Raw genomic sequence first — 25,280 nt, 5'->3', positions numbered from 1 at the left:
AGAGCACTTTACTTAAGTTAATCAGCTCCTTCTACATTATTAATTGTGACAGTTAGGGTGCTACATGAGAGGAAGAGTATTATGGGAAGCATTGATCTCACTCGGATGGCGTGGACCTGAGCAGGTTTGGTATTCCTCCCCCCATCTCACTGCGTTGGGGTCCCATCAAATCACATTTCCCTGATTGACAATGCAGAACGCCTCCCATCAATACAATTGATTCTGTGAGAAAGGACAAGGAACATTTTTCAGCTGGAAATAGATGAATTATGGTGATGGCAAAGAGAACATTTCAGAAATCTTTCGGTCTAGAAACTTTTGTTGGGAGCTAAGGTACTATTATCATCCCAAACACAAGCCTACTTTATATCCTCAGAAAAAATGCAACTATTAGAAGAAACTTACTACAAGTGAAAAATAGATTTAGTTGAAGCCAACAGTGAACCTGAGGATATAATAGATGTTTTTAAAAGGCCATCCACTAATTTTTTGTAGGAAATTTTTGGTTAAGTGCACATCTTTGAAAGACATTTCACTAAAGTTCAACTTTCATGGCTTATACCTGTAGACCCCAACATAAATCCTATGTGAATGGACAAAAGTGAGAGGGTGTCATTTGTGACCTGGAAATAAAAGGTCAACCATTGGATTTATAGCTTTTTTAGTGAAAAGAACATAAAGATTCCTGCCAACTGGAGTCAATCCATATTTTAATGTTTCCTAGTTAAGATTATAAAATCAGGGGACTAGGATCATGCTGTTCAGTGAAGGTCAAAAATTAAATGTGATGGGCTAAGTGTCATTACCATGGGGCAGAAGTTAATATTTCAAAATCCATTTCTACCACTGGCAGTCAAGAAACGAATTGTCCATGATCATTAACCAAGGGAAGGGGAAATCCCACTACCATTACTAAGTTTAATGATGATTATTACATTAATCAACTATACTGTTAAATTACTCTGCTGTTCTCATATAATGTCCCCAAATAGTAATGGTGGATTGATTGCTATCAAAAAATTCTCATATACAATGGTGAACAAGTCATGATGGGGGCCCATAGATGAAGGCTTATTTGTGGGAAAAGAAGTTGTGGCTATTTTATGGATAAAGAGATATAACATAGAATGTTACACTGCATATAACATTCCTCTAAGACAAGATTCTGTGACACTACAGACCAGCACAAGTTGTGATTCACCAGCACAAGTTTTTTGTTTTTTTTTTTTTTAGCACAAGTTTTTTAAATACAAAAAAAAAAAGAAAAGAAAAAGAAGAGTGTGCATTTCTTTTATTATCTCTTCTCTGTTTCATATTTTTGGCATCTTTTTTATTTTTAGGGAAAAAATTCTGTTTGCAGGTCCTTTTCTTAAAATTTTTGGAGCTCTGGCTCCCATCTCCTTTGAATTAAGGTTATTTAAAGTTGTTTATAGGATGACTCAGACACATGTACCCCATGCCATTTTTTAAAATTTATTTCCTTGCCACACTGTGAGGCTTCTGGGATCTTCGTTCTCCAATCAGGGATTGAACCCAGGCCCTTGTCAGTGAGAGCATGGAGTCCTAACCACTGAACCTCTAGGGAATCCCCCTGCATACTCCCATGGCATTTTAAAATCCATTTTAAGATGCCAGTAGCTTTAAGAAGTTACTTTTATTAAAACAGCCCCTGTGAACTAGAGGGCCCAGCCTCAGGGAGTTGAAATGATTTGTGAGGCCATACAGATAATCAGAGATAAGGTCAGCCTGAGAGGCAGGGTATCTGACACCAGGGAAAAAAGGGACTGGTAGTTTAGTTGTGTGGCTTAGGATATGGGTGCACAGTTTCTGTTTTACAGAGGTGTTTTATAGAAGCTCATTATCCCTTAGATCTTCCCTGGTGGCTCAGCAGTAAAGAATCTGCCTGCAATGCAGGAGACACGGGTTCAGTCCCTGGGTTGGGAAAATCCCCTGGTGAAGGAAATGGCAACCCACTCTAGTATTCTTGCCTGAGAAATCCCATGGGCACATGAACCTGGTGGGCTACAGTCACTGGGGTTGCAAAGAATCAGACACGACTTAGCAACTAAACAACAAATATCCATAGACTGACTCAAGTGCATTGGAATCTTGAGAAACAAAAGGTTCACTTTGCAGAGTTTATCTTTGCACACTACCACCTAGTATTGTGGGTGTGGGTGGGTGAGTATTAAACCCATGCTTCTGTCTGTGCTCTGGGGTAGCTTTCAGTGGCATATTTTTCTAACTTCTGTCCTTCACAGTGCAGACAAAGGTTAAAACTCCCATCTACTTTCACAGGCAAACACTTTAAAGTGCTTCTACAAGAGGCAGGGAGTAGGGAGGACCTTTGATTTAAAGTTCAACATTTACATTTGTAATTTTGACTAATTTCTGTGCTCACATTAATTAAATTGAAATTGTTTAATTAGAATAAAACTGAAATTGATCATTAGGATTAATTTAACCTGATAGGCTTTGTGTGCCTTTCTAGACAAATATTATGAAATACAGTGATAATGAAGCAGTGAGAGGTATAATTTCACATCTAATAATGATCTTAATATCTGCCAGTTGTTCTCTCTGGTATCAGGATAGCTCTGAATGTTGCTGTTTGTTACATCACTACCATTTAGCTAAGACCATGCTATATCTCTCCACTGGTCTCTTCCCAAATATTTTTTCCTGTCAAAGTCTAAAGATGTACCAAATTCTCTTCACCCCTCCCTCCTAGTAACATCATCCCTCCCCTTTCCCTCACCCCACCATCTTCCAGGAAGGCTGTTTGCTTGGCTCTTCCCCCGGGCCTTGTATCACAATGACCTTTGTAAAACAAGAACTGCAGAATGACACTCCTTACGGAATTCACTAGTGCTCCTCAGTTCTGGGGTCAGTGCTATCAAATCTGGACTGTCCCTCTGTCTTGTTCCTGGCTGATTGCTACGATTAAAAACCAGGCACAGAGCTAAGCTGCATAGAAAGAGGAGGGGTTGTAACCCCTGAATAACTCTTAAGGGGTGGGAGAGAAAAGACAGCTTTTCCAAGTGTCCAGTGTGCACCCAGGGAATAGCTTGCCATCTTCATCCTGTGCCTTCTAGGTAGCTCCATCCAATGAGCATGTTTCCAAATTCGGTGCCTTTTGTTTCTGAAAGAAAATTCCCGAAAGATGAGATTACTGTTTCACCATAAGATTTGGCATAAATGAAAGAATGTTAGATCTGCATCTGCCTACCAACACTTTGAAAGAAAGTGAAAGTGTTAGTTATTCAGTTGTGTCTAACTCTGCGACCCCATACACTGTAGCCCACCAGGTTCCTCTGTCCATAGGATTCTCCAGGCAAGAATACAGGAGTGGGTTGCCATTCCCTTCTCCAGGGAATCTTCCCAACCCCGGGATTGATCTCAGGTCTCCTACATTGCAGGTGAATTCTTTACCATCTGAGCCACTAAAGAAGCCCAAATAACACACTGATGAATGTAAAGCTTTTTGAACTATCAAGCCAACTATCAAATTATTTTGTCTTCAAAAGAATTAAGATCTGCATGGATAAATTAAATGTTCAGGAAAATCTGTAAAGTATTTGAATTTCAGATTCCTCCTATCCACCATTTTGCTAGACTTACTTAAAAAAAAGTAACATCAGGAGTTACGTTTCCTACAGCAACCCTTAAGGCAGAAGTTCAAAGTATAGTGGAGAATGAGTTAAAATTAGGTAGATATTTAGGAGTAAAAAAAAAAGAGAAACAAAAACTAGACAAAAGAAAGAACATGTAATTCTCAGTATTTTGGGAATGAGTAGTCAATAGTATAGTAGAGATTATTGCATGTGCAAATTATCTTTCTGCAGGTTGGCCAGTCATTCCTGGCCAAAAACAGAGAAGTTGGTAGACTTGTAAGCCCTGATTTCGTTCAGTCATCATAAGTAAACTACTGCCCCCAAAGAAACTAATTTTATCATTCATTTCTATAGAATATCACCTATGTGGATTCTACTTGTAGTCATGTCTTTATCCAATAGAAGAAGCTTACTATGTTCATAGCAAAGGGTTTTATTTGGAAGCATATTCATATTTCATTGGGTTTTTAAAAATCCTTCATGTTTCTCTTGCATTTGAGTTAGGCTAAGTTCAAGAGATTGAGAAAAAGAGGAGATAGCCAGCATAGCCATGCTGTTATTGTATTGGTCCAAGAAAAGTGATTTTGTGTTATGTACTAGGGCCAAAAAGCTATATGGACTAGCATACAGAGATGAGGTTTCTGTCTTCCTCATGTCAGAAAAGCAGATGCACACATAGAAAAAGCATCGCCTTAGTTTAATAGCTTACTTTAACTTACGTTAAAAAATAAAACACTTTCATATTTTCATATATTATTTCATCCTCACAACTACCATGCTAGGAAGATGTTCTTAATCAGAGGCACAAATGGAGACCAGAATCATGATGGACTCAGTCCATCCTCCCTGAACCGGTTTCTTCTCTGAGCCCCCACAGCAGTGCTTTCTTTTAAACTGTTTTCTGACTTATCACCTGTCGCTGTGCAGAGATGCAGCTGCTGAACTTGAAGTACTGGGAATGTCACAACCTACCACGCCGGGTACGCTCACCTATCGGGAAGGAACTGCTTGCTCCAGGGCTGAAGATGCTGTAGAGTAATGCTCAGGTGTTGCAGCACTGGTTTATCCTTGTTGTACCCAATTTCTTGCTAACTCAAATTCACACAAAAGTTGAGTGGCAGAGTCCCTGGTGTTATTTCTCCAGCCTTCCTTCCAATTCTGTCCATAAAAACCATTGCTGCTTTCACTGAACTCCCGACCCCTTGCTTAGCAAAGAGATTGAGTCTTAACCTCAGTCAGCCAGGAAACCAATTCTCCCCAGATTGGTTTCTATGAGCATTTCAGAATCCCTACTTCAGTTCTTCCTGCTTCTAACCCAAGATAGCCATTTCATCCTCTCTAGTATAACTTTATTGACCTGAGATCTTTTCAACCCTTAGATTTTTTTTCATAAACATAATAAGAGATCCCTTCTGAATTGGGGATATTTCTCTTCATAACACCTTTTAACTGCATTTTTCAAGTCAGAAAACCAGCTTATGCAAACCCTAGATCTTATCTTTGAAGAGTACAAATATGCATTGACCACTTCCCACAAAGAGTTGAAAATGGTTGCAAGGAAATCCAGAGTCATGACTATGGAATTCTAGAATATGCATCTAAAATCTTTTTAACTATTAATAGAATGTTAACACTAAAACCTTACTGGGAAAATTAAGAAAATTCTGTTTTCTAGGCCCAGCCTTCTCTTTCTTTCCCTCTTTCTTTGACTTTATAGTACATCTGAGGAAACTTTTAATACTATCCAAAGCTTGGTGTTGCCTGGCCTCTGAGTCTAAAATGCTTGAGAAAGCAGTACAGATTCCAACTGTAACACATTCCTCCCCCAAGCCTTGGAAACTAGCTTACTGAGGCCGGCAGAGTTCAGAGAGAGCACATGTAAATGAGGCTCAGTTATAAACTCCTGAGGAGTGTTTTATTTAGTTTAAACCTGAACCTGAACTTGTAAACGTGTTCCTGGAGAACAACACAGAAAGCTGGTGCAGTGGAACAGGAAGCCATATTTCAGCTCAGACAATTCACTTCTTTGAGAGAAAGAAAAGTCTTTGAGTCTTTTTTTTTAACTGAACCGCCTTTAGGATAGCACACGGTGACATCTCTGCAAGAGGTTGTGATTGCAGAATCAGAATGACAGTTAATATGTGTCATTTGAACTTGCCACCAGTTTTTCAAAGTGAATTATAGGATCTCTTAGCCATATGGTGATTTAACAAGAGAAAAGAATATTTAAAAAGCCAATGAACATATAACCGTCATCCAACCTGTAATTGGTTTCATTAAAATATAATAAAGTGATAGGAGAGGTATGGAACTATTCCAAATCAGTACTGTGTGCATGAGTTCCGAGTCTGTTCCTAAATCTCAGTTACTAGGAAAACACTGGCAAATAGAGCTCATCTGAAAGCAAAGTAAGTGATTTTGTTTGCATGCTTGATTTTATGACATATTCTTAAATTCTGGCTTCCTTGGTGGCTCAAATGGTAAAGAATCTACCTGCAATGAGGGAGATCTGGGTTTGACCCGTGAGTCGGCAAGATCCCCTAGAGAAGGAAATGGCAAAGCACACCAGTGTTCTTGCTGGAGAATTCCATGAACAGAGGAGCCTGGCGGGCAACAGTCCATGGGGTCGCAGAGTCAGGCACGACTGAGTGATTAACACTTTCACTAAATATGCCTTAAGTAATCTTTACTTAGGAGATCACTCTTTTTAAAGTCATTACTAAAAAGGTAAAAATGAATTAAATTTTCTGCATTAGAATGATGCTGCCTCTTTCTAAGAAGCAGGGATCTATATTTCTAACAGGGAAGCCTCGTAGCTCTGGTGATCCCATAGATAATGTTCACAGTGATATCATTGATAGGACCCTTGACAGAGACTGAATACTATGGGATCTCACCTTTGCACAATTCCCCAACCCAGCTCCACCAAGAAGCTTCCCACGCACCTCCACTGGAAATATTCAGGAAGAATCTAATTGTTTATAGTAATGAATATTGCTTAGTCGTAAGTTTAATCTACAAATTTAAAAGGAAATAAATCTGAACATAAAAAGCATTTGCTGTTTCAGCATTAAAAAAAAAATACTATCATTTGAAACTGCCGACTCCCCCATGTGGGTTTGTTTTGCAAGTCACGTCTTAACAAAGGCAAGTTTTGTTGTCATAAAACCCTAAATCCCACCACGTTTTCAGAAGAAGGAGTAAAGCATTGTTCACTTATCCCCGGTCTGTGCTTTCTGGGATGTCACACAAGAGATTTGACTGGGCTTGGGAAAATCATTCCATCTTTATCTGGGGCAATTGGCTCCGATGAAACCCCAGCCCCTTCTGTGACATCTAGATCACATCAGTGTTTCCTGTGATAATGCTGCTTACGTTTTAGGCCAGTATTTCAAAGTTTTGTCTCTATGTGTCTTATTTCCTCCCCCAAATAATAGAATAATATTATAATAACTGGTATGCAAGGGCTGTTCTACAGATAAGTTGGACCCCTGACTTCCCACAGACTAGAATCTGGTCTCTGACTTTTTCCATAGTCAAGCTCATTCCAACCTCAGTGAGGGATAGGAACAGTTTTATCCCTGCCTATCACATCTACACAGTGAATGAGGAAAAAGGATGACTCCTGCACCTGTAAGACTGAAAAGCAGGCGCTCCCAGAAGGTACAGGTATCGCAATGGGATCTTTATAGTGTGAGTCCCAGGGCAGCTGGAGACTGGGCTGAGACTTGAGCCGCGGCCCCTGCCTCGCAGTCCAGCGCCAATTGCTTCTTACTGCTCTCTTGCTGTCTTCTGTCAAGAATCTGAGAGCAAAGATGTACAGTCTCCTTCGCACTCCATCCAAATCCCACCCCTGCACCTCACTTCTTTGGCTCCATACAGAAGCCCCCAACCTCACTGCCAGTTGAGCATGCTCTCGTCCTTTCCCTTAATCCAGAGTAGGGCGGGCAGCTGGTTTGCAGAGTCTTTGAGAGGGTAGAGGTCTTCCCTCATCCCTGTGGGGGCGGAAGCACGGATGTAGAAATAGAGAGAGAGAGACTGGCTGGAAGGGTGGGAGGAGGCAGGAAAGGGGACTGAAAAGGACAGAAGAAAGGACCTTGGACAGTGAATAGAGGAGGACGAAAGGGGTCAGAAGCAAAGAGCCATGCTCAGGGCCAAGCAGAAAAGCACCTGTTGGGGGGTGGTGACGGGCACAGGTGCCAAGTGCCATCCAGTGCCTAAAGGGGACTCCTTGGCTGGGAAGGTTAGTTTGGAAATTTGTTTCTGGCCAAGTAGCAGATCTTCTGTCACACTCACACAGGAATGTCTCTGGGAGAGTTTTTGAAGTAACTGGACTTTTCACTTCAGTGTTATTTTCCCCCTCATCAGATTTTATCTACCTGCACCACTGAAATGGTAAATTTGCATGCTAGGTTTCCTGTGAACCTGAGTCATGTTTGGGAAGAGCTTTTCAGCTCTGGGGGAAGAGCAGGAGAAGGGAGGCAGGCCATGGCATGATTATTGTAATGCGGCCACGCTCTACTGAGCGCCGACCTCCACTCCCACGCCTCTCTTTTTAAATCAGAAAGGTTACCTCCCTGGGCCACCATTGGGCCAGCCCCAAGTGTGACTGTCTGCACTTGTTAGACAGCAGGCGTTTAATTAAAATTGGAATCCAATGTGTAGAAAACATACATTTTTTTTTCACTTCATAGCTCTCCGCAGGAAGTCATACTCTCTTCCTGCCCTGCTCCCCTCAACTCTCCCCACCACCAAAAAAGAAAAAAAAAAAAAAAAGAAGAAGACAGACTAAGGGAAAGATTATTTCACTGTTGAAAATCAGAAATTACAAAGGGCCGGGCTGCCTTCTTTATTTTTGCCTTTAGGGTTGACATCAGCCAATGAGAAAGCCTGTATTGTATCTTCAGCCCAGAGCTAGCTTTTTTTATGGCTAACTTCCCGTGTGGAAAAGGACTCGTCCCATTTCAGAGTGTGTTAAAATACAGCATTTAATGAATTATAACTAAAATTTTTCACCTTATTTTTGCCCAAAGGAGTTGGTTGATGCCTTCTGATATTTGGCTGGACTTTGTAGAATCAAAAACAAAAAATTGAAAGGGCAAATAATAGACACAGGACCCTAGCTGAACACTCACCCCCCAAACACCCTGGCTACCACCTTTTCCACTGCAGAGCCACCCAGCGCATTATTACAATAATGTTCTGGCTACTCCCAGAACATTCAGCTGTGCCATCGTGGCCAAACAGATAGGAACTCTGGACAATTTCATCGGGTCCTTGTCCCCTTAATCTCCATGCTGCACCTCAGATCTGAAGCAGCTTCCGTGGTGCGGGCTCACTTTAATGGATAATCTATTTTTCATGAAAAAGCAGGAAATAAGCTGTCTCTTTCATAAAAAGATTTACAAAATGTAATCATTGTTGAAATATTCCCTTTGAACTGCCGTGTCCACGGGGGTCTGCGGCTCCCAGAGTCGTGCTTCATTAGAACCCCCTCACAAGCGGCTCCAGAAGGGCAGGTACGCTGGTGGGGCCCGCTTTGATGTCTTGAATGAATGAAAGAAAAGCACAATAAAAAAGAGCTGTTGATCAAGCATAAAATACTCTTTAAGCTGACAGAATAGCAGCGTTAACACACCCTAAGCTGCTTTTCGTTTTTCCCTTTTTTCCTCACATTTTCCTGTGCTTTGTGTACAGTGGGGGTTTGTATTTTATAAGAAGTCTCTGATCTATGTAGTATGCCATTCGCTAACAAAAACCAAAATAGGATTGTTTCTGTCCCACTTGGTTGCCTGACTACTCCCTCCCTCCCCCTTCCCTCCCCCAACCCCAGATCCCCTCTCCCCCTCGCCCCCAACTTCCAAGGCGTGCAGTTCAGCCTCGCAAGGCAAGGACCCAAATGCCTTTCATAAACTTGAGCCAATTTCTTTTGTGCGGTTGGTTTCGCTGCTCTGATTTTAATACCGCAATTAAAGACAGATTTTTATTTTCTCAAGAACTTTCTCTTGCAACTGGAGAAACGGAACTGACACAGCTGCTACCTTTAACTAAGAAGTTATATCATTAAATAAGAGAAAGCCGCCTTGTTGAGCCATGCCTTTGCAAGGGAACTGGTCCTCTGTAGGTCTCCTGTGGACCTTATGGCCTGTACACACTTTATAGAAAGCCCATCTCCCCTGGCTTTTGGGTTTTCTGCACATGTCTCTCTCAGGCATTAGTTCATTCAGTCCCCACAAAAACTGATAAAGTTGTTAGCTCCATTTTGCAGAGTCTAAAACTGAGACCCAGGGGTGCTGACTTATCTAAGATCATTTAGAAAGTGAAAGTGTTAGTTTCTAAATCTAGGGTTAGTTTGTGACCCCATGGAGCTCACCAGGCTCCTCTGTCCATGGGGTTCTCCAGGCAAGAATACTGGAGTGGGTCGCCATTTCCTCCTCCAGGGGATCCAACCGACCTAGGGATCGAACCCCGGTCTCCTGCATTGCAGGCACATTCTTTACCATCTGAGCCACCAGGGAAGCCCCTTTAACTAGCATGTAATGGCATACTAGTTAAATGATGTGAAAAGTGAAAGTGAAAGTCACTCAGTCGTGTCTGACTCTTTGCGACCCCATGGTCTATACAGTCCATGGAATTTTCCAGGCCAGAACACTGGAGTGGGTAGTCGTTCCCTTCTCCAGGGGATCTTCCCAACCCAGGGATCGAACCCGGGTCTCCCACATTGAGGGCGGATTCTCTCTGTTAACTCTGACTCCAGTGCCCCACCCCTTACCACTCCGCACGCAGCCCTCCAGTAAGTCAGCAGAGCAAATGTGAGTGGCCAGGGTGCAGTTTTTAATTCAGAAATCTTTGATTTCATGAGGTAAAAGATTACTTGATAAACATGTAAAGGGAGGCCAGAAAAAAGAACTTTGCTTGATGGTGAGGCAGACACTAGAGCAAGTTGGAATACGGTAAAAGTCAGACTCTGGAACAACCATTGGAATAATTGGATTGTGTATGTACTCTCAAGGTTTGGAGGTGCTGGATGGCTTATTGGGTAAAAAGATTAGTGTTTTCCCGTCTTGAGGTTTGAACCAAATGGAGGTCTTGGCCGGGAACAGCATGGTCACTCTCCAGGGAGTGGTGGTTTGGACAACTCCTCTGCGCTCGTAGTAAGCAGGCAGCTGTCCATGTTACAAAACTATTGCACATGCGACGGCTGCAGTTGGCCCCATTGCAAGAGCTCTTCAGTCAGAACTCCCTGGGGTGGCTCGTGGAGACCTGCGTGTCTCTGGGGAGAGCACCCGCCATTCAGGGAGATGTGAACATGAGCCATGAGCATGGATGTGGCACAGCCATTCTAGAAGTCACCCATCTAAACAACTTGTTGGGGTAATTGACACCAGTCTTTGGGCTTCCCTGGTGGCTCAGATGGTAAAGAATCTGCCTGTTAAGGCAGGAGACACAGGTTCAATCCCTGGGTCGGGAAGATTCCCATTGGAGAAGGGAATGCCAACCCACTCCAGTATTCTTGCTTGGAGAATTCCATGATCAGAGAAGTCTAGTGGGCTACAGTCCATGGCCTCGCAAAGAGCTGGACACGAGTGAGGGACTAACACTTTCACTTTTCAGTTTTGGAACCTTGGAGATTTCTTCCTTTATTCAACAGTGTTTATTAAGTCACCAGGCAAGACACCGGAGATGCCACACGCAAGAAGACAGTTTGTTTTCTTGGGGAGAAAATAGGCAATTACAGTTCAGTGACTGTGACAGAGGTAAACCCAGGAACTAAAGGCCTGGAGAAAGACCCTTAGGAAGAAGGGGCTGCTAATCTGAGAAAGCAAGGACTAGCAAGTGTGAGTAAAGCCAAGGAGAGAGGGATAGCTCTGCCAAGTTCCAGCAGGGAGAAAGCATTTGGCTTTGGGGGGCCTGGAAGAAGTGTAACACAGCACAAGTGTTGAGCATAAGCAGCGAAAAGATAAGGCCGCAAAGGTGAGCAGGGCTAATCATGGCCCATTACTATTTTAATAGCTTCCTGTATAATAAACAAGTCTTGGTTTAGCATTATTGAAAGCAGGCTTTCTTTAATAAAATCAGACAGGAAAAGTGGCTGCAGAGATCATAGCCTGTGGCTGGCAAGACCAATAACTGACACCTAGGTGCAGGGTGTCACCTTTGTCAGAAGAAACCAGTATCCCCATGCCATGAAGAATGGCCCTACAGTAGGCTTCTAGGGGCCCAAGGACAGAGTTGTGCTTACTTGAAGTCACACAACTAGTCAGTGGAAAAGATAGGAATCGGTCCTGGGTCCCTTGGACATAGAATACTCAGCCTTATCAGCTGATGTAAGTTTTCAAACATCCAACTATGAGAAGAGCAGGGTAACTGGTCTCTTGAAGGATACTGAAGTCTAAGATCCAGGACCTTCTTTCTGCAGGACAACTCCTTGGGAGCAGGTACCATATTTGTTGTACTCATGTTCCCGGAGCCTAGTGTTATCAAGCCCATAGTAGGATGCTCAACACTTGTTAAATAAGTGAAGTGCTCCCAAATGAGGTATACTAACGTCAGAATCCAGGAGTGGACTCCAAGGTCTTGTCCATTTCCATTGGATCAGAGGAGGCAGGGGAGGCTACCCGGCTTCTGGCTGATTTGCCAAGGACAACTCATTTGGGCTAAACAGTGGGCTTTCGCTCATCCAAACAAGAACAGGAAGCCAAAAATGACTAACTGGATTAATGACCCAGCAGAGATAGCATCTCCTCCAGAGAGAAGTCAAGATGTTGACCGCAACTCCTGCAGTGCTAGTTGGCAGCATCCTCTTCAGGGGCTGATGGAGTATGAAGGAGTGGAGAGTGGGGGCAGAGGCCTCCCTGTATTTGCATGTTTCTGCTCTCTGTGTGTGAATGTCCTGAAATAACCCACCTTGCCTGGAGAAGAAAGCAAAGTGTCACACCCAGTTCTGGATTCCACATTAACAACCTCCTTCCGCGGTGTTCAACTTTGCCCTTGAGGCCTTTTGTTTAACTTTTTAATTTGAAAAACAGATTCTGCTGCGTCACAGTCTGTTCCGCCCTCCCCACCCCCCCACCGCAGCACCCTGTCTTTTTTTTTTGGTTAAAGTAAAATACAGCTATCTCAAACAGACTTGCATTTCCTTTTGTTTCTGAAATATGCATCCTGCCCTCTTAGTGAAAAGTGCATATAAAAGCCATTTTAAAATTCATTATTCACATTAGAATGTTTAATGTTAACTAAAGAAATTGAGTCTTCATCAACCATGTTTTAGGCACCCTTATGACCAAATTTTGGAAAATAGCCTCGGTTTCCTAATTGCTGTCCCCTCAGGAGAGGAAAGAGACTGCCACCGTCAAAGGTACCGAGTGCCATTTCAGGCTTCCTGCTTATGCTGAAGCCGGATAGATGTTGTTTATGGTTCATAAAACCTGACTACTGTGAGTATTCCAGAATCCTGGCAAAATGGGATTCGAACTTTCATGGAGCTGTAAATTAAGGGGCGGGATGTGTGATAAAACTCCTTAGAAAAAAGTGGGGGTGGGGGTGGGGGGAGTCGTGCTGCAATGGTTAAATGAAATTTTATAAGCACATTCAGTGTGGAGCTGTTTTGCATTACATGAGTTGAATACCTTAGAGACGCCACATCTGCAGGCACTTTATTAAATCCTTAGTCAGCACTTTCCAACCTGATGAGATTACTTCTTCATTTGACTGGAGAAGAGGAAAGCTGAGCTCTGGTCCTGGACTGCAGATTTCTTTTGATGTTTCACCTTGAACACTGAGAGAGGACAATCAGCCCCACTTCCAGCCCCCTCCTCACCATCTTAGCACATCCCAAGCTGTAGAAACTGTGAATGTAACAGAGTAGTTTTCCTTAACTCTAGCCTCTGTGAGAGTGTGGATTTATGGTCCTCCAAAACAACTATAGCTGAGAGTTCCCAAGGGAAAAAAAATGAAAAAATAGATCAAAGCTCTGTGTTTACTTCCTTAATGTAAATGTATCAAGATAACATCATCCGATATTGTATTGTAATATTGAAATTCACTGTAGATAAGGGACAAGGGGTTCCTTTGTAGTCCATCTGGATACAGTAGGTTAGATTAAAGGGCTATAAAATATGAAGGCAGAAATCATATGAAATCTAAGCTTGTGTTAGTAAATATCTGAAGACAATTTTTTGACTCTCCATTAATGAATTTTGTTTAATGTGGCAACATTTTCCCAGTGATTTGCTCCTCAACCCCAGCAATTTAACAATCTCAGATTTCTTTCATATTTTTCTTATATGACCCAACAAGAAAATGCCCAGAATTATTCGTCAAGTAATGTTTTGAAACTTGCACTGCTTGAATTATAGATTTTGTAAGAGAATATCACAAGAAAAAAATGGGCTTTCCCAAACATTATCTTGTTCATTGGATATTATTCGTTGTTCATGGAAGTTTTTAAAAATCGAGTGGCTTAGACATGTGCAACTATCACACTCATCATAATGGAATTAAGGAAGGTCTTCAGCTACAAACTGGTCATGAGAACATTTGATGAAATGAATGGATTCTATTTTTTTAGTATTATAGTTGCTTATCTGCCATCACTATGAATAAATGATTCAATCAAGGAGCCCTCATTCAAAAGGGAAAAAAATTCCCTGTGTAGTTCCCCTAACCAGCTGACTTCCCATTCTGGAAAGCCTTGTCAAGTAGCTGGGTTAATTGTCATGAAGATTAGTGTAATGTTGAAATAAGGACTAATGGTCAAATTACAGGAGTGAAAAAGTTTAAGAATAGGTTTTGGTTTGGGCCTGAAAGGGTTAATTAAGTTTTTTTCACGGCTTATTAAAGACCCCCAACCCAGGCCTTCAGGAGTCATATTGACACCCCACCCCAGGGCAACTCTCTCCTCTGGTGACATGTTGCTGGTCAGAGCACAATAGTCTTCTGTGTCTGCAAGTCATTGCTAAAATCATCTCAAGGAAAAAAAAAGTTTGAAAGCTTTAACGTTAGACAAAAGCCCAAGAGCTGCACTGCGCAGCTCAAAAACCCGGAGTCAGCAACTTCTATTGATTAAAAACTAACCTTTAAAGTAACTCTGAGAGTGTGTGGTTAGCATTTAAATTTAAACATGTCATGAGTTGATTTGTGTTACTGAATACCAACTCAGAAGGAGTAACATTCACATCGCATTTTTTTTCTAATTCCCTTAAGCAGCTAAAGTATTTCATGAAATGTCAATAGGGCAAAAAGAAAAGAAGGGAGGGGACAGCCAATGCTGGGCCTTGTAGTTTTCTTTCCCATGCAAATATTCACACACACACACACACACACACACACACACCCACGAAAGAAAAGTGTGGAGAGTGAAACACAATAATTAGTCCTTTGTCTAACTTTCCCAAGTGCCAGAGAAAGACAGATTAATTAAATATACAACAGTGTTGGTTTTTGGAGTGGGGGTCTCGCTTGCTGGGTAGGTCATAAATTAGGCAGAATAAATACTTCAATGTGTTTGCAGTGGGCCTGCTACGTCAGAGCCACTGGAAGGTTGGTGGGAGGAGAGCGGAGGGTTTCTTGCTAATGATAGTCACGTCTGGGTCTGTCTGGTTGCTCTTAGCAACCAGACATGATGTAACACCAGGATGAACTTGAACTTGGGGGACTTGAAAAGAGAACAATAGACCAGAGCAATCAATAAAGCCTATTTCAGTGAAGGATTACAGAGCTGCTCTGGGGTAACCTTGTCGGCAAGGCACACACTGAATAGTAAGATGTGTGAAGAAACTTTTTTTTCCTTTGCTTTGCTTTTTAAGAGAAGTGTAGAGGCACTGCAGATTTTTGTGGTGCACTGAGGTTGTGTCCAGAAACTGTGGAATGGAAAACTGCTCCCCCTACTGACTCACTGGGTCCCAGGCGCTTGCTTCGAGAACTACGACGCAGCGTCAGATCTAAAGTCTGGAATTTCACAACTGACTTAGAAAGTGTGAGAACAGACATTGTCAGCGTGATTCGCCGCATCCAAAGTTTGAGACTGGTTGGTTCCAGGGAGAACTCGCCTCTAACTCGGATCTGCGTCAGCTATGCGGGAGTCCAGCTAGAAATACGGTTTGGAGTCTGCCTCCCGGTTCCTCTCTTCCCCCCTCTTCTTTCTTTTGTCCAGTTCGATTTAGGCCCTGTGTATTTGCCAGGATGATTTCCTTTCAGGACACAAGAGGCTTTATTGTGCTTCTCAAAGCATGTGGTCAAAGAATAACATCTAAAAGTATACAGGATGAGTAGTTTTTCGGTTTAGACTTTAGGTTTTTTTTTTTTCCTTCAAGTCCTCTGGAAATCAAAGGTAGCTTGTGTGACCAGGAAATCTTATCCCAACCTCCATGTAGCTATCATTTTGCCATTTATCCTGGGATCAAACGAGTCCTTGCTTTACCTAATTGAATCTCTTGGACACGGATGAGCCTTCATCTGACTGAATCAACCCAAATGCAACCCTTTCTGATAGTGTCAACTCAGAGATTTCAAAAGCATTTAATTTTGCTTGAGGTTGGTGATTTTTCTGTGAATAAATGTGGTGAATTTGGTAGGGTAGCTCTGGAGAAAAGTTGGCAAAAGCCATGTACTTTTTTATTTCACTTGAGAAACTGACTCTGATACGAAACCATAATTGGTCACTTTGTTTAGCTAACAGAGAAAGAAGTACCAGTACATAGAGTGACATATCACCAGACTATTGCCCAAAGCTAATCGCCTAAGAGCTTATGAAAGCAAAAGGTAACTGGTAACTGGGTCCAGCAGTTATATGCAAGGCTGTAAATAAATGTCAAATGAGCAAAAGCATGCATGAGGGCTGTGCATATGGCCTCATTTTTTCCTTTGGATATTATGGTAAAATCTTTGATACCAGTTGATGATTATATGTCATTTTTTAAAATTTTATTTTAGAAATATTGAGCTGAGAGGAGCATTTTACATCATAAAATCTACTTCATGCACATCTAAGGAGACTGAGTAGAAAAGAGATGCTATGACTTGTCCAAAATAACCCAAGATTCTTGGTACAACACTTGTCCTTACTTGAGCTCCGTTTACTCTTCTATCGCTTTTGATCCTCTGTGCCTGTTACAAGAACGTTGTAATGACATCTCATTGAAAAGGAGATGTTGTGAGATTCATCAGAGAAGACATCCCTGATGATACAAAACCTCTCCCCTCACCCACTCTCCATTCATTCCACTCTTCTTTGTTTGGAAGCCTGTATTCCAGGCACTGAGCTAGGCCCTGAGGGTTCAATAAAAAAACCAGGTGATCGAGCTTCCTGCTCTGCTATAGCTGCCCTCGCCAGATTGGAACACCCATACCATGTATGTGTTTCGAGCAGACATAAATACTTGGTTGTGCAAGTTACACTCAGAACATGGGCAACCCCCAACAAAGACACTGAATTTCAACTTCAGAAGAGTAAGATCAGAGTCTTAAGGTTTACCGTTCATCATTCTTTTACTTTTACCAGTGAAAACCCCCCTTTATCCCTAACATAGATCTTGATTTCACCAGTGGAAAGGCCACAGTAAAAATGTGTTATTTTCCAAATTGTAGCTCTAATTGCACTTTTCCTCTTGTCTTCCAGTCCTGGTACCTGGGATAAAAGTCGCAGCGTCCCACCATCCACCAGACAGACCACCTGACCCCTTCTCAACTCTGTAACATGGACGCATCCTCAACCCAGCGCGGTTACAACTTCACTGTCACTGGAAGGGGAGAATCAAATCAACTTGTACATGGAAACAGCAAGCATTATGGTCCAACAGCAAAGGCCATAACCTTTTGGGATTTTTTTTTTAATACTTTAGGAACTGTTGTAATTTTCTCATATGGTGCTGGAAATGGTTGGGCTTTGTAACATTTGAAGTGTTTCCGTGGTTGCGTGAGCATTAGGCAGTGCGGCTAGAGAAGGTCTACCCTTGCTCACTGACTTCTGTTGTAACACACTTTCTTTACGGAGCCCGGCTGTTTCACAGTATTTCATGAATTTACCCACACCGGTGTGAGCCTCTCTGAGCAATCAGGAGGCACTTGGAGAACTAAATCTTTTGTAGTAGCTGAGATCTGCAATATATATAACTTACGGGACAGTCAAAGGGCAATGTTTTTCTGTAACATATTGGAAAAAGAAATCGCAGTTACGTTCCTTCTTTGTTTTTTCTTTTAGTTTGGTTTGGTTCCGCAGTCAGCCGTTAACTAGATAACATGGCCCGGAAGGACAGTGAATCCACTCACGTTGCAGAATAATTCCGAAAATGGCAAACTACTACTACTACTATTCAGTTTTTTAAAAGTTTTGAAATGCTGCACTTACATTTAAAAAAAAAACATTTTTTCAACAATTTCAACAATGACACAAATTCACGTGGAAATGGGGAAGATGGTCTGTTTTGACAGAAACTGACAGGAATCAATCAAAACAATCGAATTTTGAATTGAGTAAAGTGCAATTTCATTGGATAGCTAAATATCTTTGTAAGATAGAGATTGTTGAAAATTCTATTTTTGTTTTTCAAGTCCTTCCACCCCAGGACTCTAAATTATTGGGGTAAAAAACAGCCTTGCAAGAAAAAGGGGAGCTATTTTTGCTTTTTATGTTTTTTATTGTTAAACTTGTATCCCTTTAAAAACTGAAGGAAAATTTAAAAAAAAAAACAAAAAAACAAATCTAATGGTGCTTTTACCACAATATGTTAACTACATTAAATGCTAATTAATTATTTTCTGTTATCAAAGCACATAACTAAAATAAAATCATGGTATCTGTTAATTTTATAAGCTAGACGTCACTAGAATGGATTATGCCAATTCTGAAAATTTTTACATGTATCTGGCAACATAGGATTTATCAGTTATCAGACACTTCATTGTTCCAGAGATTGTCCAGAAAATTTAAAGACCTTTGCGCCCCTGAACTGGGCTATGGGAAAATAATTTTAATAATAATAATGATATCAATACTGAGACAAATGCTGGTGCCCATTCAGATCAAGGGCACTTGTTAGGGAAAAAAAAGTTTGCACCCCCAAATGTCCTGTATCTTATGTAAAAAAAAAATACAAAAAACAAACAAAAAAATAACAAAAAAAAGTGCAAGTGATTTTTCTACCAGACAGCGAAGCACCCCTTTGCTTCCCATGCAACTTCAAGAAGGTTTCCTATACTATACATATATATACGTTCTGGTTGGCGAGCCCTGCTGATCAGAGAAAGTCTCTGCATGTTCTAGTGTTAGTAACTAATTTTTATATAGTTAATGTAGGATAAAGTAGAGTGCATTAAGACACAATATTGTAATCCCTACTCTAGGCACTTGCCTTTAAACTATGTTTTTCAGCCCTTCAGAAGGGTTCTACTACTGTCCTATACAATCAAGTAACTGAAATTCTTGGGAAGACACTTTGCTCCTCATCTTTCCCCCCCAAACAATGTTGTTTTGTTTTGTTTTTTTTCCTTAATTTGCACGAAAACAAAAATTCCATATCAATGTGCCTTGCCCTGGATAGCGATTATTTGTGGAATTGTTGCACATGCTCCTCTATTGAAAGGGGTTTTTCCCTAGTCAAGCATTTGGAGACACTTTTTGTAAATGTGACTTTTATGTCAGCCATTGTCAGTTTCAACATCTAGAACTAAATAGAGAGTTAGTTGTCCCGCAGATAGGAGTAGTCTTTATTGTCCTCTGTGGTCAGTGGCAGTGCTATTCTGAGATCTGTAGATGCTTAGAATATCAGTATTTTGGATGTTGCTGCATTTTACAATTTATTTGGAGTCTTCCTTTATTTCCCCCCGACCCCGCCCCCAGATATATGAAAATATGCAATACCTGCTTATATCGTGTAGAAAAGCTTAGCAATGATTAATTTTTCTTTTATTTTTTTTATTTGACCAAAGTCGGTGCTGCACTTGACGCAGTGTGTTTTAGGTGTCTGTCTTTGTACTTTTTTTGTGATTTTTGAATGCACGTGCGCAGGAAGGGCTCCTCTTAGAGAAGCAGTCAAACTGTGAAGCACTAAGCTGACCCTGCTTCAAGCAATTTTGTTTTTACAACTGTTCCTTTCACAAGCAAGCCTTAAAAAAAAAAAAAAGACAACTTCCCTTTTCTTCAGCTCCCACACCCCATTTTTCTTAGCAGACTGCAGTCAATCCACATTCAATACAAAGTATATAATGCCCATTTTTATATGCACGTTTTTAAACTTCCAAGTTCTGAAAATTGTTTACTGGTTATCTCTATTTAAGGAAAAAAAAATAAAATAAAACATTTTGGATTTTCATATGTGTCTGATAAGTGGTTGAATAGTCGTTTGGCGCTGTTGTATGGTGTGATTGTCAGTATATGGTGTCACTTCCTCTAGCCAGCCAGCATACTTTGCCTTCCCCTATAGCACTTAGCTGGGCATTACTTTATTATGACATATGTGCACTAAAAAAAGAAAAAAAGAAAAAAAAAGAAAAAAAAATAGCAGCTTTCAGTGCTTCACAGTGAAGGGAAAAAAGCCTAGACAAACATTTTGTCAGAACCTTGCGATAAGCCAAGGTATTACCAGTAAATTGGTTGTATATACAATAAAATTGCACCCTTTTTTTAAAGCAAAACAAACTAAGCAATAGTTTGGGCAGTTTTAGTTGTTTTTAGTAAGCATGTTGTAGTCATGACTGCAAAGAGAGAGATTAACTGCCCACTCAGAAGACATGTAATTTGTATTGTTGTATAGTTTTATCGATTACACTGATTTATTCTACCCTATTTTATAATGCAGGACTTTTGTAATGTTGTTTAAATGAGGAAAAATTTCTGTCAAATTAGCCTAGTGAAATTTCTGATTGTTCATTATAAAGGCAGCGTTCATAGAATGGCTTTTCTTTCTTTCCCGCCCCCCTCTCCCTTTGGGAACTGGACTTAAGTTTAAAACTTTCCTGTTTCCTTTTTTTTTTTTTTTGTAAGTATTTAAATACAGTTTTGTTTTTTTTTTTTCTTTCAATGGTATAGCATATTCCTATGCTTGAGAAGTATAGGTCTACTGAAAAACCATTGTAAATGGACGTTACAGGTATGCTGTATTTTTGAAGGTATTCTGTTGTATTAAGTTTGATGAAGCTAAAATTAGGGAACTCTGAACAGATTTGCAGGAAAAAAAATGTTTTAAAGGCTTTAAAACATTAGGGAGGCAGTCTAGGGTGATAACGAACAGGGGTTAAGTATTAAACACACTAAGTTATATTTTTGTTCATGTTTCATTGTCCAGAAAGCAGCAGGAAACTGTAGTTTAGTTGTGATCAAGCAGGAAAAAAGAAACATCAACAATACGAGTGTTTAACCTTTTTAGACTCAAAGTCAAGCGAAGATGTTTGAGGAAGACGTTGCTACCTGGGGTGTGTAGACTGACAGACTGAGGGCCATCCACACTTGAAGGCCCAGCCCTTGATTCTGAGACACATTCGAATTTTTTCTCTCCCTTCAAATGGCATTAACAATATTGGCAAAGATAAGTCCCTCAAATAACTCTCCATTTTTTTCTTTGGGAACTGAAGTCAGAGGCACAAACACTAAATCATATCGTTTTCCTGTATCCTTTTTTTTTTTTTTCTTCTGGCCCATCCCCCTGCCACAAAAACTTGTCTGACCGTTAACGGGCAGAGGCCCTCTTTCCTAAGCCCACTCTCTCCATCCCACACGTTTTTCTTTGCTTTGAGGTCTGAACTAGGTTTTCTGTTTCTTCACACCCTGGCATGACAGTTACTGTGTCAGCTCCTCCCCGCCCCCACCCCGCAGCCAGGCGTGGGCCACAGGCGGGCCCAGGTCCCCTTCCCGAAGCGTGTATTCTTCACCTGCCGACAGGTGAAGTGCAAAGGAACCCAGACTTCCCAGAGTCACAGTATTCAGACAGCCCACTGGAAGACACAAAACCCCGTCTCAGAAAGTTTGTCTTTCACTTTTCAAGTCCTTATCCTCACAGGCTTTGAATTCTGTAGTTACAGTGTCATATTTACAAAATCTGGATTAAGAAAAAAAAATGTTTTCCTTTTGTTTGCTTTTTTCTTTTTTTGTGGGGAGGGGTTTCTAAGAATGTCATTTAATGTACATGGCATCACGTCTCTGGAAGTATCATTTTGTCCGTAGTCGTGGTGGTCTCTCTCTCTCTTTCATTTTCTTTCTTTCTTTTTCTTCTTGTCTCTTTTTCCTGGTAGCAGGCCTCCATAGAACAAATTTAAAACACAACTGGCATGGTCATGTACGGAGAGCTTCAGGGGCACCTCACCGCCCACCCTCCGAGACCTGTCCTAAGACTTAAGACAGTCTCAGAAAGCTGCACTGCCCCCAGCACAGCTTTCATTCAAATCAGCTTTTCCAAGGCCACTTTCGTCCTGAAGTCAATGCATGTATTTACTGTTTGACAGTAAACCCGCTCTGCCTTCTCCACGTCCAAGGCTGTGCATTCGTCTAATTAGTGTCGTGTATGTTTTCCTTTTATTTTTTCCAATAAAAAAGCAGTGGGATGAAAATCGCTTTGATATATAGCAGGTAACATTGAAGCTATTCCATAGCACTTAACTGTAGTGAATACTGTGTCACCAATCCTGAAATCAATTTAATGTTTAATGCAAATCCATTACATGGTGCTATTACAGGCTGACAAAATGATTTACACAAATGTGACAACTTGGGCTCAATTCACTCTGCTTTCCAACAGTGTAAATGCATAGCAGTGTTTATCTGCATGAGAACTATGCACTAATCTATCTGAAGAAAAAAACTATATCAACTTTGGTATCTACTTTCCGTTTACTTCAATCCTTGCCTTTTTGGTCATTGTTATAATGCCAGCTTTAGGACAGAAAGAATTATAAGAAAACCAGCATAATACCTGATATATTAAAATGTAGTGCCTGTGAAATCTGTATTATATTGCTCTTCTGAAGTAAGATTTTTCTACACCGGTAGCCTTCGCTGTCTGTCAGTCTGGACCTTCTGGTATAGGTGATGTAAAATAACCGAACAATATTAATGCATGCTATTCCATAATGCTTAGTGAACTGTATGAATATTACTCAAGATTATGTTAGTCTTTTTTTCTGACTTGGTTCTTGTCAGCTAGGTTTAAAGGTATTTCACTGAGAACGCAAATTCTGTCTTTTCTTGATTTCGGCAGTTTTCAGTATTTTGGAGGTATACATTTACTTAAATTCAGTATTACTTGTGTTTTTGTTTTTTGTTTTCTTTTTCCTAGGGGACAAGCATGGGTGTTTGATTTCAGAAATCAGTCCCTGGCAAGACTTTTGTCTCAAAACAACCATTTGAATTTCAAGAACCTCTGCTCTGAAGACACTGAGGACATTTCAAAATGAGGGACATTTCCCTTCACCCTCGAATGAAGTTTTGCCGATACTGAAGCATTTTCTTAGTGGACAATGTTCAGCCAGGTACCCATGCTTGATCCATCTTCACACCAGACTTCCTCGTATTAAAAGGAAAAAAAATGAAAAAAAAAAAAAGTCTTTACAGAATCACGTGGCTATTTAGTTTCATGCACAGTTGCAATATTTTCTTCAAAAATAAAACTCTGTACAAACTTTGGGCCCGATTCATAAGAAAAAGAAATTGGCTATTAACACGGGATTTTTTTTTTTAATATAACTTTTTTTCTTTTTTGGTCTAAATTTGAAATGACTTGCTTCCCAAATGAAATCTTTTATCTCATTTTTTTTTCCCCTAAGCCAACACTGATCTGCCTTTTATTCCCCTTTTATAATCAATTAGGGGGATGGGGAAATGGAGAGCAGATTTCAGAAATGCTCAGAAAGATAAGAGGGGGCCACCTGCCCTTGAGCATGGTAACAAGGGAGGCAGCAGCATGTAGGGGCAGGACTTTGCCTGAATGCCAGACATCGTGAGTTCCCACAGGAGCGTCACATTTCCTGATGCTATTCAATTCAAAACACACCATTTCCAAAGTGTGTCTGGACCGCAAGAGTGTATGGTGGAAGTGCCACCGCTAACCCAACCCTACCACCTTCACAGTGGAGAATACCCCCAGGGTGTTCGATGTGAAGTTGTGTCTCCATGGTGGTTTCTGGGACAAACGGTGTCCAATGAATGGGGCTATTTTTCCTGCTATTTTTATGCTCAGCTTCTCAAAATGATAGAAACTTTTTTCCCTTTTTGATTCTATTTGTGTTATTTTTATTTTTTAATTTTTTTTTTTTTTTAGTAATAGTCTATAACAACACTGTTTTTCACAAACATCTCAACCGAAGGTCACAAGGCCACTGGCTACATTGGGATGGAGGCCTGAAAGAGTGCACTTTCTCCCTAGTCTCCAACTGCCTTTCTGCACTGTGAAGGCATTTGGTAGCATCACTGCTGAGGTACTGGCCTGACCTAGAGCTCGAGGTTTATCAGATTCTAGGAGGTCCTCAAGGTAGACTTTCAAAGGCAAATACACAACCCCCTCCCCTGCAGCCCTGACCTCTTACCAGAACAAAGTTCACTGGGGGCTTGTCCCAGCACCCTTGGAAATCTGTCTGCTCAAGATATCTCCGTTTTTGTTTTTTGGAGGTTTTTTTGTTTGTTTTTTTCATTTCAAATTGTGGGAGAAGGGGATTAAACACTTCCAATGATAAGAGATCTGTTGTGAAACTGAACACCCCCCGTGTTAATAAGTTGGTTTGACATTTGTTTTTTATGAGCCGGGCCCCCTGTGCCTCTAGTATACTTGTATTGACTCTCATAGTTACCCTTTTAGTTTGACTGTGTTCTGTGAAAATTTGTAATTGGTTGAGAATCACTGTGGGCGTCCATTCTTATTCAACTAAATCTCCACAGGTTTTTTGAGCTGGTGTGGATTAGTTTAACTCTTGTATTCAACCATTAGTGCTACCACCTTCTCACATTACAATACAATTACTGGAAGCAAGTACTGCATTTCCTATGCAACAAAAAAGGAAAATAAAAAATTGCTAATGCTATGGAAGCTGTGTCATCATTTGCTTTAAATCACACCTGGAAGGTGACATTTGAGTGATAGTTATGGGTGTGGATCAGAGTTTCCCCTAAAGACAGCCAGTCTTTGCACCTGTCGCTTGCATCATCCTTGACAGATGTCAGGCACCCTCCACAGGGTTCTCATGAGCCATGTTGGCTTTTTTACCTATTTGTGTGTGTGTGTGTGTGTGTGTGTGTGTGTGTGTGTGTGTGTGTGTGTGTGTGTGTGTGCGCGCGCGCGCGCGCGCGCGCACGCACGCACTCAGTCACTCAGTTCTGTTATTTACCTTTATGTATTGTCTTTGCCATTGGACTGAAAGCTTCTTGGAGGCAGGGATAATATCTTATTCTCTGTATCCCTGGATCTTAGCACATCCAGTGTACCTAGAATGTGTGTGTGTGTGTGTGTGCGTGCGTTCAGTCATGTCTGAGAGTTTGCAACCCTGTTGACTGTAGCCTGCCAGGCTCCTCTGCACATGGGATTTTCCAGGCAAGAATACTGGAGTGAGTTGCCATTTCCTCTTCCAGGGGATCATCCCGACACAGGGATCAAACCCTTGTCTCTTACATCTCCTGCATTGGCAGGCGGATTCATTACCACTGCACCACCTGGGAAACCCCTTTTACCTACTTAGACAAATGCAAAA

At 41.1% G+C, this 25,280-nt stretch overlaps 1 protein-coding gene across 4 annotated transcripts in view; it reads left to right on the top strand.

Moving 5' to 3' along the window:
- NFIA (nuclear factor I A) overlaps window positions 1-24,610 on the top strand; it is a 391,127-nt gene extending 366,517 nt beyond the window's left edge. For all 4 annotated transcript variants that reach the window (XM_065911941.1, XM_065911922.1, XM_065911931.1 and 1 more), the window contains one exon: window positions 17,233-24,610. In XM_065911941.1, the coding sequence (XP_065768013.1) occupies window positions 17,233-17,250 (18 nt within the window). In that variant the 3' untranslated portion in view covers window positions 17,251-24,610. The remainder of the gene's footprint in view (window positions 1-17,232) is intronic.
- Window positions 24,611-25,280: the final 670 nt, after the last annotated feature.

This window comes from Muntiacus reevesi, chromosome 1 (assembly GCF_963930625.1).
Source record: "Muntiacus reevesi chromosome 1, mMunRee1.1, whole genome shotgun sequence".
NCBI classification, from domain to species: Eukaryota; Metazoa; Chordata; class Mammalia; order Artiodactyla; family Cervidae; genus Muntiacus; species Muntiacus reevesi.
Note: the sequence above shows the minus strand (reverse complement) of the source record. Positions and strands in the feature narration are given on the sequence as shown.